The sequence below is a fragment of the Bison bison genome, unplaced genomic scaffold, assembly GCF_000754665.1.
Source record: "Bison bison bison isolate TAMUID 2011002044 unplaced genomic scaffold, Bison_UMD1.0 scf7180017864072, whole genome shotgun sequence".
NCBI classification, from domain to species: domain Eukaryota; kingdom Metazoa; phylum Chordata; class Mammalia; order Artiodactyla; family Bovidae; genus Bison; species Bison bison.
Genome location: NW_011494644.1, coordinates 3284114 through 3297561, shown reverse-complemented (window position 1 = coordinate 3297561; position 13448 = coordinate 3284114). Strand labels below are relative to the sequence as shown.

The following is a 13448-nucleotide window of genomic DNA, read 5'->3' as shown; positions in this document are numbered from 1 at the left end:
CAAGAGGCTTTTTAGTTCCTCTTCACTTTCTGCCATAAGAATGGTGTCATCTGCATATCTGAGGTTATTGATATTTCTCCCGGCAATCTTGGTTCCAGCCTGTGCTTCTTCCAGCCCAGCATTTCTCATGATGTACTCTGCATAGAAGTTAAATAAGCAGGGTGACAATATACAGCCTTGACGTCCTCCTTTTCCTATTTGGAACCTGTCAGTTGTTCCATGTCCAGTTCTAACTGTTGCTTCCTGACCTGCATATAGGTTTCTCAAGAGGCAGGTCAGGTGATCTGGAATTCCCATCTCTTGAAGAATTTTCCACAGTTTATTGTGATCCACACAGACAAAGGCTTTGGCATAGTCAATAAAGCAGAAATAGATGTTTTTTCGTAACTCTCTTGCTTTTTCGATGATCCAGCCAATGTTGACAATTTGATCTCTGGTTCCTCTGCCTTTTCTAAAACCAGCTTGAACATCTGGAAGTTCATGGTTCACGTATTGCTGAAGCCTGGCTTGGAGAATTTTGAGCATTACTTTACTAACATGTGAGATGAGTGCAATTGTGTGGTAGTTTGAGAATTATTTGGCATTGCCTTTCTTTGGGATTGGAATGAAAATTGACCTTTTCTAGTCCTGTGGCCACCCAAAAAAGAAAGCACCTAGACTGGGAGATCAGGGCGATGTTGCTGAGAAGGTGACATTAGAACTGAGACTTTTAAGTTTAATAGGAGTTGTTTAGGGGATTAGGTGCGAATGAAATATTTTCTAAGCATAGGAAATAGTGTGCACAAAATCAAGGAGACAAGAAAGATAACAAACCTTATAGGAAACTGTTTGAGATGGCTGAAGAGTAGGAGTGTGGGAAAATGAGAAAAACAAATGGAAGATAGCTAGAGCTTTCCACAATTCACCTCAAATTTTATCTGGTATGCAACAAAGAGTTATTAAATACTATCAAGCAGCAAAATAAAAGGATAACATATGTGTTCTAGAAAAACACTTCTGTGGAGGATGAATTGGATTGAGATGGGGTATAGACACACACAGAATCAGGAGTAGGGATTCTTTTGGGAAAATCCACTCAGAAGATAGTAAAAATGAAGTAAGGAAAGGGCAATGAAGTTGGAGAAGATGAGGTACTTTGGAGCCATGTAGGAAGTCAAATTTATAAGATGTAAGAACTGATTAGGAAGGAGGAGTAGCAGATGCCTGGCTTAGGGCACTAGATGAATGGTAATTAACCATGAGAGGAATAAAGGTTTGATGCAGGAACTAGGATGGGTTCCTTGAGTTTGTGACTGATTGAGTTGCAGATGATTGTGAATCCTATAGGAGGAGAGAAGAAGTTGGTCTATAGGTGTTCGATTGTTGATTGGTATTAACTTAAACGTATTTCATTATTAAAAAAAAAACAACCCAACTCATAGGTCAAAAGATATGGCATGTTTCCAACACATTTCTAAGGTTCTCGAGAATAATACCATGTTGTGTATAGTTCTTCAAATAAAAATGGCCAAAATAAATGTCTCATGATTACTTAGATGTTTTGGAAAATCTCTCATCCACCATACTTTAAATATTGCAACACCAACACTACTAACCTGTGCGCAGACAGGCTATATTTGCAAGCCACCATTCAGGGATCCTGGGCAAAAGCAAAATTACTCGATCTCCCCTTTGCAGGCCACAGGCTTCTGTAAGTATATTTGCAAATTTCCTTGATAAAGATCCTAGTTCCTCAAAACTCCATCTCACTTCTTCTCCATTTCCATTTGTCCACCAGAAGGCTGGATTGGAAGGTTTCTTCCCAGCCTGAGGAAAGACAAACAAGTCAGATTTAAAGGTGGTTGTGCAGCTAAATTCTATTTCAACTGACTTAATGTAATATTTTCTCTGAAGAAAATTCACAGGTCTTTAGTTAGGACATACTTGGAGTATTTGGGAGGAACTCTGGGGTCCTTATTTCTAGATTTTGGGAGCCATGTCACTTCTTTCAGCACATGTGATTTCTTATTTAGCCTGATTATTTTTCTTTCCATAAAGGTAGAATTCTTGCATCCCTTTATATTCTCTCAATGCTCTTTGCCTCATTTCCTGCCATTTTTTATTCTTGGGTTCCCATTTCACTCTAGTCCTTTATATTTATTTATTTTTAGTATTTATTTATTTATTGGGCCACTTTAGGTCTTTGTTGTGGCACACAGGATCTTCACTGCAGCAGGTGGGATCTTTTGTTGTGGCCTGTGGCCAGCAGGCTGAGTTGCCCCATGACATGTGAGATCCATGTTCCCTGCTTTGGAAGGTGGATTCCCAACCACTGGACCAACAGGGAAGCCCCTACTCCTTTTTCTTTTTTAAAAAATTAACCTATAATCATAGATTTTTATAACCCAGGCTTTTTCAACCATGGAACTCTTAACGGTGAACCAGATGTCCTGTGCATTACAGGGTATTTAGCAGCACCCCTTAGCCTCCACCCATTAGCATACACCCTCCCCCAACTCACAGCAACAAAAGTGTCTCCAGACATTGCCAAATGTCCCCTGGGGGCAAAAATCACTCTCAGTTAAGAAACTGCAGTCTGACTGGTCCTTGCTACATACCTTTTCCATATTGGTCCATTGGTCCAGGACATCTTTGGCAAAGTTGAAATACTCTGGGATCTCTAGTTTAAAGTCCTGTTTCATGGATTCATAGTTGGAGAAATTCTGAGGGGTCACTGTTCTGTAATCTTTATGCAATGCTCTCATAGAGCCAGGAATTACTGGGCACTGAAAATATTTGGCACAAAGTAATATCTTCATGGTGACAAGGGCTAACGTCAGTCTGGCTAAGTATTTTAGCACCCAGAATTTCTACAGATACCAATCCATCTAAAAGACAAACAAAAAGACATGCATTTGTTTCAGCCATATCCCCAAGCAGCCAAGTTTTATTATTATTAATCATCATAGTAGTACTATTTTTTGAGAACTCACTATGTCCCAAATACTGTGCTCAATGCTTTACTTACATACAATTTATCATTAAATCTTCAGAGTAACCCTGTAAAGTGGGTGCTATTATCGTCTCTGCAGATGGAGAATATGATGAATAAGAGGTTGTCTCAGTCCTCTCTGGTTTAAACAACAGATAATTATTTCTCACACTTCTGGAGGCTAGGGAGTCCTAGATCAAGCTGCTGGCTGGTTCAGTTATCCCATGAAGGTCTGTTCCTAGCTTGCAAATGGTTGCTGTCCCTCTGTGATCTCACATGATGGAGAGAGAGAGAACCCTGCTCTCTCTTCCACTTCTTGGAAGATACTAATCCCATCAGGTGCCTCACTGTCATGACCTCAGCTAAACCTAATTACCTACCAAAGGCCCCATCCCCAAATACCATCACATTGGAGGTCAAAGCTTTAACAGAAGAACTGTTTTGAACTGGGATACAAACATTCAGTCTGTAACAGAGGCATTGATTGGATTTGAACCTAGAATTGTCTCATTCCAGCCCATTCTTCTGACAAGTAAGGGCTAGTGCCTCCATATACATTTCTAAAAAAGAAAAGATCTGTGTCATCCAGTTACTCTCAATGAAAGTAAAAAGTTAAGCTTTTATTCTCTTTCATCTAAGGATTTCAAAAGGAGTGTAGAAATGTTAAGGAGAATTTTTTGCAATGGGTAATCCACAGATGAAGAAACTGAGGTAGCAAAGTACCAGTTACTAATGAAAGCACTGTCAAAGCTCCTCTAGTTTATAGACTATAATTCCCACACTCCAGATGGGAGCCCACACTACCTCCAGGCTTGGAGCTGCATTTACCAGAGATATGAAAATAGAGTTTAGCCTTTTGTAGGAGAGGCCTCTCTGGGCCACCCAGTCCTCCCTCCTTCTGTGGGAAATCATTTGATCACAATGTCATTTATTTGGTTGAGGTCTCATAATTGAGGCTATATAAAAACAGTTTTAGGGATCACGGGTTTTCTTCTTTATACTTTCTGTAATCTTCCAAATTTCCTGCAATGAAACACTACTCTCACAATCATTGCTGCTAAGTCACTTCAGTCGTGTCCGACTCTGTGCGACCCCATGGACGGCAGTCCACCAGGCTCCGCTGTCCCTGGGATTCTCCAGGCAAGAACACTGGAGTGGGTTGCCAGTTCCTTCTCCAATGCATGAAAGTGAAAAGTGAAAGTGAAGTCACTCAGTCATGTCTGACTCTTAGCGACCCCATGGACTGCAGCCTACCAGGCTCCTCCATCCATGGGATTCTCCCAGCAAGAGTACTGGAGTGGATCACCGTTGCCTTCTCCGGCTCACAATCATTAAATCATCATTTTTAGCTTCAATTCTAACTTTACGGTATGTAAGGCAGAGTAGCTGTGTGGAAGCATTTATGTATTGATATAGTTCCAAACAATGATTAATAATGGATGCCAGCCATACATTTAACTCTAAATGGACCTGGCAATTGGGCATCATATTGTTGCACTCAGTGCATCCTCATGGTTACTTAATATAATGATTTATTATGATAATAAAGATATTAATTCAACAAATATTTCACTGAGATTTACTGTAAGCCAAGGAGCCAAGGAGACCTGGGTACTTTGTCTGACCCTTTGATCTATTTGTATGCAGACCTGATAAGGCAATGAGATGAAGCCCTTTGAGATCATCTGATTTAAACCTCCTCATTTTTCACCTGCAAAGAAAACAGGATCCCGCAGAAGGGAAGCAACTTGCATTAATGTGATATGAGAATTAGAACTAGAATGTTGGTCTACAGATCAATGGGATTTCATTTGAGCAGTGCTTCTCAAACCTGGTTATATATTTGAATCATGAGGAAAGCTTTCTAAATGTACTGATGCCTGAGTCTTAATTAAATCAGAATCTCTGGGGTTAGTGTTGTAGCCACGCGTTCTGGGAAACAGATTCACTCAGAATAACAATGCAGATAGTGGAGTGCAGTTTATTACACCAGCGGGCCCAAGGTAGAGTCTCCTCTTAGCCAAGGACCCTGACCAGTTTTTGTGAAAACCTTATATACCCTAAGTGTACTTGCTCAAACCCACCTCCCCAAATTCCTTGAAACTAGTCTGGACAAGGTGAAAGAGAGATAAGATCAAAGTTAACCCATGATTCATGTGTCACAAGACTAGATAAACAGTGGATATATGTCAGTAGGCCTGTGGTCATATCCCGGTAAACATAATGGAATTTATCACTTTGTTTCGTTACAGAAATAATTAGCATATTCTTTTAGACAATGGAGAGTCCAAGTACAAGTCCTGAGGCTCTTTAATCCGGGAATCTGGTTTTCCATTGGTATGCCATTTCTATAGACACCGGGCACAAAGTTCAGAGTCCATTGGGAGGGTGACCAGGCGTGTAGCCTAACGTTCGCAGCCTGGCCTAAGATGGAGCCCAGCTCTGTCTGTTTCCTCCTTCATTAGGGCCTGGGAATCATATTTTAAAAAATTTCCTCAGAGGATTCTGCTGTGCAACCAAGGCAGAGAGTCATTGATTTGGAGGTTATGATCCATAAACAATCAATATCAGCATCACCAGGAAACTTATTAGAAATACCCATTTTCAGACCCCAGTTTCACATTTTACCAATGAAGAGACTAGTAGAATCACCCTCAGAGAGTTGTCCCAAAGATTAAATGAGACAAAGTGCTTATCATGGTGTCTAGCATATCACTATCCTTTAGCTCAGGAGTCAGCAAACTTTTTCTGTACAGGGTCAAATAATAAATATTTTGGGTTTTGTGGGCCATTTGGTCTCTGTTGTAACTGCTCCACTCAATTCTAGTTGAGGCAGCAGCCACTGACAATACAAAAATGAATAATCATAACTGTGTTACTAAAAATACTAACTATGTCTCATCATGAATTGTTATTCCGTTTTTTATTTTTCCAAATAGTTAAAAATGCAAAAATTATTTTTGGTTCACAGGTTGTACAAAAGCAAGTGGAGGGCTGGATTTAGCCCATGGGCCATAGTTTGCTAATCTTTGCACTAGAATATAAAGTTTATGAGGGTATGGGCATTGTCTATTATGTTCATGGGAATTATAATAGCATTTGGCCAGAGTAAGTGCTAAATAAATATTTGTTGAATAAATAAATGACTTCTTCAGAAGGCAGAAACTTTACACACGGTGTTTTGTGTGTTTTTTTCCCCAATAACTCAGAACTGTCCAGTGGGTTGCAAAGAGTCAGACAGGACTGAGCACACACACACACACACACACACACACACACACACATACAACACAGCAGAATATATATCTCCTCCTTTAACCAGAATTGTGTGACAACTTGCACTGTTCATGTGGCTAATTTAGATTAATTTAAATACTATTTGAAAATTAGTTCTTTAGCCACACTAGCTACATTTCACAGAGAAGGCACTGGCAACCCACTCCAGTACTCTTGCCTGGAGAATCCCATGGCTGTAGGAGCCTGGTAGGCTGCAGTCCATGGGGTCGCTAAGAGTCAGACACGACTGAGCGACTTCTTTCACTTTTCACTTTCATGCATTGGAGAAGGAAATGGCAATCCAGTCCAGTGTTCTTGCCTAGAGAATCCCAGGGACGGGGGAGCCTGGTGGCTGCCATCTATGGGGTCACACAGAGTCGGACACGACTGAAGCGACTTAGCAGCAGCAGCAGCTACATTTCAAGTGCCTAATAGCCACATGTGGCCAGTGGCTACCATACACATGTCAGTGCAGTCACAAAACATTTCTATCATTGCAGAAAATTCTTATTGATAGTGCTAACCTATATTGATAATAGCTCAGAACTGGAGTGATATGAAACATTAATATACAGGAAACTTGAGAGGAAGAGTTCCCAAGATAAGATTTTTCTAAAAGTTCAGGTTTAGTAAATTGTTTACTCATCACTTTCCTCTTGTTTGAAGCTGCGTGAGGGAAAGTGTTAACTATTAATCAGAGATCCCTTGGCAGTTCTCTTAGGCTCTAAAAGAGGCTACTTTTTAGAACAGAAATGAAACCCTGAATCTTCAAACATCATTCTCTTTGGCAGTGAGGGTTGAGTGGAAGGAACAAACCTTCTCTCTTATTTGCTGGCAAGTTACATCCTGCACATTTTGCAGCTCTCTTCCTTCTTACAGAATTAACAATGTTTACTTCAATGGGAAGGAAACAGTTAAGTAGTCAACACTAAGTTTTTGGCAACCTGGTTCCAGTATTCTTGCCTGAGAAATCCTGTGGATAGAGAAACCTGGCAGCTATAGTCCATTATGCCACAGAGAGTTGGACATGACTGAGAGACTGAGCACAGCACAACACTGTTTTTAGTGCTTTAACTTTGTTTTTAATTTTGGAGGATAATACCATCAAATGATTTAAAAAATTACAAAAGGTACACAGTGAAAAATCTGCCTTCCACCCCATCACATAGCTGCCCAGTTTCAGTTCAGTTCAGTCGCTCAGTCATGTCCAAATCTTTGCGAACCCATGGACTGCAGCATGCCAGGCTTCCCTGTCCATCACCAACTCCCAGAGCTTACCCAAAATCATGTCCATCGAATTGGTGATGCCATCCAACCATCTCATCCTCTGTCATCCCCTTCTCCCGCCATCAATCTTTTCCAGCATCAGGGTCCTTTCTAGTGAGTGAGTCAGTTGTTCGCATCAAGTGGCCAAAGTATTGGAGTTTCAGCTTCAATATCAGTCCTTCCAATGAATATTCAGGACTGATTTCCTTTAGGATAGACTGGTTGAATCTCCTTGCAGTCCAAGGGACTCTCAAGAGTCTTCTCCAACACCACAGTTCAAAAGCATCAATTCTTCGGCACTCAGCTTTCTTTATGGTCTAACTTTCACATCCATACATGACTACTGAAAAAATCATAGCTTTGACTAGATGGGCCTTTGTTGGCAAAGTAATGTCTCTACTTTTTAATATTCTCTCTAGGTTGATCATAACTTTCCTTCCAAGAAGGAAGCATCTTTTAATTTCATGGCTGCAATCACCATCTGCAGTGATTTTGGAGCCCCTCAAAATAAGGTGTCTCACTATTTCCATTGTTTCCCCATCGATTTGCCATGAAGTGACAGGACTGGAATGCCATGATCTTAGTTTTCTGAATGTTGAGTTTAAAGCCTACTTTTCCACGCTACTCTTTCAGTTTCATCAAGAGGCTATTTAGTTCTTCTTTGCTTTCTGCCATAAGGGTGGTGTCATCTGCTTATCCGAGGTTATTAATACTTCTCCCGGCAATCTTGATTCCAGCTTGTACTTCATCCAACCCAGCATTTCACCTGATGTACTCTGTATATAAGTTAAATAAACAGGGTGACAACACACAGCCTTGACATACTCCTTTCCCTATTTGGATCCAGTCTGTTATTTCATGTCTAGTTCTAACTGTTGCTTCTTGACCTGCATACAGATTTCTCAGGAGGCAGGTCAGATGGTCTGGTACTCCCATCTCTTGAAGAATTTTCCAGTTTGTTATCACACAGTTATTACACAGTCAAAGGCTTTGGCGTAGTCAATAAAACAGAAGTAGATGTTTTTCTGGAATTCTCTTGCTTTTTCAGTGATCCAGCAGATGTTGGCAATTTGATCTCTGGTCCCTCTGCCTTTTCTAAAACCAGCTTGAACAACTGGAAGTTCTTGATCCACATATTGTTGAAGCCAGGCTTAGAGAATTTTGAGCTTTACTCTGCTGGTGTGTGAGATGAGTGCAATTGTGCGGAAGTTTGAGCATTCTTTGGCATTGCCTTTCTTTGAGATTGGAATAAAAACTGGCCTTTTCCAGTCCTGTGGCCACTGCTGAGTTTTTCAAATTTGCTGGCGTATTGAGTGCAGCAGCACTTTCACAGCATCATCTTTTAGGACTTGAAATAGCTCAACTGGAATTCCATCACCTCCACTAGCTTTGTTCGTAGTGATGTTTCCTAAGGCCCACTTGACTTTGCATTCCAGGATGTCTGGCTCTAGGTGAGTGATCACACCATTGTGATTATCTGGGTTGTGAAGATCTTTTCTGTGTAGTTCTGTGTATTCTTTCCACCTCTTCTTAATATCTTCTGCTTCTGTTAGGTCCATACCATTCCTGTCCTTTATTGTGCCCATCTTTGCATGAAATGTTCCTTTGGTATCTCTAATTTTCTTGAAGAGATCTCTAGTCTTTCCCATTCTGTTGTTTTCCTCTATTTCCTTTCACTGATCACTGAGGAAAGCTTTCTTATCTTGCCTCGCTATTCTTTGGTACTCTGCATTCAAATGGGTATATCTTTCCTTTTCTCCTTTGCCTTGAGCTTCTTTTCTCTTCTCAGCTATTTGTAAGGCCTCCTCAGACAACCATTTTGTCTTTTTGCATTTCTTTTTCTTGGGGATGGTCTTGATCATCCCATCCTTATTCCCTCAGAAAACTCTATTATTATTTCTATGTATTTTTTCAAAGTTTCTTTATATATATTCAAGCAAATGACCATAGTTTCTTTTTTCTCCACCACTTTTATACCACATGTAGTCCAGAATACCCACAATTTTGTCCATAATTTTTTTTTTAATACAACTTTGGAGGGTTTTCCATATCTGTGAACAGATCTTCCTTATTTTGCTTTTTTGTTTTAAATAGCTGTATGGCATTCCAGAACAGCTGTGCTATAATATCTTAAGACAATCCCCTATCTATCTTCATTTGGACTATTTCCATTATTTTGCAATTAAAGTGAAAATTTCAAACAATTTTCTCCACTCATTCAGAATCCTTCAAACATATGTTGAAAAGAAAATTGGCCAGGCATTTGGAGCTTAAAATGGCCTAATCATTTTGTTCTACCAAAAAGAAAATCCCAACATCTTTGTCATCAAAACTAAGACCACATTTTCCCCAACAAAGTTCTTTTCCTATCTTTTCAGTGATTTTAACTTTTCATAAGGTCCATTTTATAGGCTTTTAGTGAGTGACTTCACTTTCACTTTTCACTTTCATGCATTGGAGAAGGAAATGGCAACCCACTCCAATGTTCCTGCCTGGAGAATCCCAGGGACGGGGAGCTGGTGGGCTGCCGTTTATGGGGTCATACAGAGTCAGATATGTCTGAAGCGAGTTAGCAGCAGCAGCAGCAGTATTCTTTTTAGGTGATAGAGCTGAGATAATTTCCCAATGTAAGCCTGGATTTTTATAATGAGCCATAGAAAACTCTTGTAATAAAGACAGTACCACTTCTGGCTAGATGAACTTTTCAGGGCCTCATCTGCAATGTAGCTTCTACATCCATATAAGCTGCAGTGCCAAGAGAGTTTTCACCACCCCACATCTCCATAACTATCTTTCCTATCAAGTAATCCAAGCAATAATGGTAGCTTGGCATATATAGCCTGAAAGCAAGGTAAAATCCCTACTATTTTCCCCAACTAAACTTCTATATAGAGTTTTTAGATCTATGCTTGACCACGTAGCAGAGAAAAGTGGCTGCCCCCAAGTTATTTCCTTGAGTTTCCATGTATGTTTCCTAAAAGTTCCTAGAAAAAGATTGCATACTTCCTGGATGATGCAGAAGATGGATTCTTATTTGCCACTGAGCAGGGCAGGGAACTAAGTAGTACAGTGAAAAACTCAGCTGCTACTTGGACTCAATTGAATTTTTTTAAAAAACACTTTAAGAAATTAACAAATGAACATGGTTTTTTTAAAAAAAAAATTAAATAGCATGAAAAGCTTAAAATGAAAAACTTAGCTGCTATGTTTATAGCCTTTTTTGTGTACATACTCCTGGTCACTTACTCGATAGTATTACACGACAACTGACAAATTCTGATAGAAACACCCCAGCTGCCCAAGATTTCAGTGAGACCATTTTTGATTTGTTGGTCTTGTTTGTTTGCTATCTTTGTTTAAAAGCACATGTGCCAGCCCAGCAAACCATACTTAGAAGACAGATAAGGTGGTACTCACTAAAGTGACAAATTCTGACACAGCTGGAGATGACAGATGACGGCAGACTTATTTCCTTGAGGAGGATCCCTGAAACTTGAACTCTTGCATCTGCTTTGGTGGTGGTAATAACCAAAAGAAGAGAGAATAGCCTGACAGTTGGGAGAGGTTAAATTATGCTCAGAAGTGTCTTGCTTGGATTGGTGAAGACATTCTGGAGGGAGGAGCAAACATTCTGGGCTAAGTTTACACTGTAAGTTTACACAGTCCCCTGAGGTTACTTATCCCTTTTATAGTTAATAATTTACACACACCACAGGCTTTTGCAGGAATGGGAAAACAATGTATTTATTAGAGGGAAAATGTCCATGCAGTTGCTGGAGGGGTTAGTTTCATGAAGGGATTGAGGGAATTTTCTCTCAGAAGAAGGAAAGAAAAAAGGGTGAAAGAAAGCAAAGGGGTTTTGAATAGAAAGGAAAGAAATTAAGGTATAGGTTGCTCTAGGTCACAGTGAACCAGTTGCTATGTTTATCTTTGGACCTGTTGAACCGATCAGGACTAAGAATAAATAGTATCAGCTTACTCTTCTGTTTACATCCTTCAACACTTTCTAGTTCACGCCAGGTAAAAATTCAAATCTTTACATGGACTCCAAGAAACTGCATGATCTGACACAGTGTCCTTTCTGACCCACTGCCCTCTCCTTCGCTCCCTCACTCTGCTGCAGCCACATCAGCCCCCTTACTTTTCTTGTAACATATGTATTCCAGCCTTTGGATCTTTGAACTTACAGTTCCCACTGCCTTGAACACTCTTCCCTGGACTATTGCCTTCACCAAATCCCTCTTTTATGAGATGTCCTCTCAAAGAGGTCTTCTCTTACCACATTTGCTAAAATAGCATCCCTCATTTTTGTCTCTTTACCCTGTTTTAACTGTTCACATCTCTTACTACCACCCTTACAAGTAAGCAATTCTTTTTTCCATGGATGTATCACTATCATCTAGAGCAGTTGTTGGCAAATCTTAGGCATTCAATAAATATTTGATGGGAAAATGAAAAGATAAATGACTCGGTTACACATGACAAAAACCCAAATCAAATTCACTTAAACAAGATGAGGAATTTATTTGTCCCTTTTTAGTTCTAGGAGTTTGTTGTTGTTTATTCCTTGGGATTTTCCATGTAGATGATTATATCATCTACAAGTAGGGACAGGTTTACTTCTTCCTTTCAGATATATGCCTTTTACTTCCTGTCTTGTCTTATTAGACTGCCTAGAATTTCCAGCACTATGTTGATTAAGAGTGTTGAGAGCAGACATCCCTGCCTTGTTCCTGATACTAATGGGAAAACATTCAGTCCCTCATGTTTAACTTGATAAAGAGCATCTACAAAAAACTTTATCAAGTGTAGGAAATTCTCCTATGTATCCCTATTTTCCTGAGAGTTTTTATCATCAATAAGTCTTGAATTTTGGTAAATGTCTTTTCAGTTCAGTTCAGTTCATTTCAGTCGCTCAGTTGTGTCCGACTCTTTGCGACCCCGTGAATCGCAGCACTCCAGGCCTCCCTGTCCATCACCAACTCCCGGAGTTCACTCAGATTCACATTCATCGAGTCAGTGATGCCATCCAGCCATCTCATCCTCTGTCGTCCCCTTCTCCTCCTGCCCCCAATCCCTCCCAGCATCAGAGTCTTTTCCAATGAGTCAACTCTTCGCATGAGGTGGCCAAAGTACTGGAGTTTCAGCTTTAGCATCATTCCTTCCAAAGAAATCCCAGGGCTGATCTCCTTCAGAATGGACTGGTTGGATCTCCTGGCAGTCCAAGGGACTCTCAAGAGTCTTCTCCAACACCACATTTCAAAAGCATCAATTCTTCTGCGCTCACTATCTTGTGATTTTTTTCTTCTTTACCCTGTCAATAAGGTAGATTATGTTGATTGATTTTTAAATATTAAACAGCCTTGCTTCCTTGGAATAAACCCCACTTCGTCCTTTTGTATAATTATTTTCATATATTACCAAATTCTATAGTTTACTTTTCTTGCCAAAGTTTAGAACTTTTTAACCATTCTTTGAAGAAAGACCTGCCCTAGTTTTCTCAACTTCTGAGATTCTGATGACACAAATGTTACTTTTTTTTTTTAATGATAGTCCCACAGATCTCTGGGGCCCTGATATATTTTTTTAATTATATGCATTTCAGGTGTACAACATTATAGTTCAGCATCTATATACACTACAGAGTGATCACTACTACAAGACTAGTTACCATCCATCAGCATACAGTTGACTTTTGCATTTCACCTACTCTAAACCACCTTACCCTCTGATAACCACTGTTTTGTTCTCTGTACCTGTGTGTTTTTCACTGATTTGTTTTATATTCCTGACTCAGGGATCGAACCCGTGTCTCCTGCATTACAGGCAGATTCTTTACCATCTGAGCCACCAGGGAAGCCACCCATACATGAATAAAAATCATATGGTATTTTTCTTTCTCTGTCTGCCTCACTTAGCATAATACTTCAAAGTC

The 13448-nt window shown here is 39.9% G+C and overlaps 1 protein-coding gene across 2 annotated transcripts in view; it reads right to left on the bottom strand.

The window, feature by feature from the left end:
- ACSM3 (acyl-CoA synthetase medium-chain family member 3) overlaps positions 1-11110 on the bottom strand; it is a 56540-nt gene extending 45430 nt beyond the window's left edge. Inside the window, exons 1-3 of one of the 2 annotated variants that reach the window (XM_010837159.1) lie at positions 10931-11110; positions 2598-2867; positions 1596-1806 (exon numbers count right to left, since the gene is read on the bottom strand). In XM_010837159.1, the coding sequence (XP_010835461.1) occupies positions 1596-1806; positions 2598-2798 (412 nt within the window). In that variant the 5' untranslated portion in view covers positions 2799-2867; positions 10931-11110. The remainder of the gene's footprint in view (positions 1-1595; positions 1807-2597; positions 2868-10930) is intronic. The other variant, XM_010837158.1, reaches the window with a different exon arrangement.
- Between the last annotated feature and the right edge of the window lie 2338 nt (positions 11111-13448).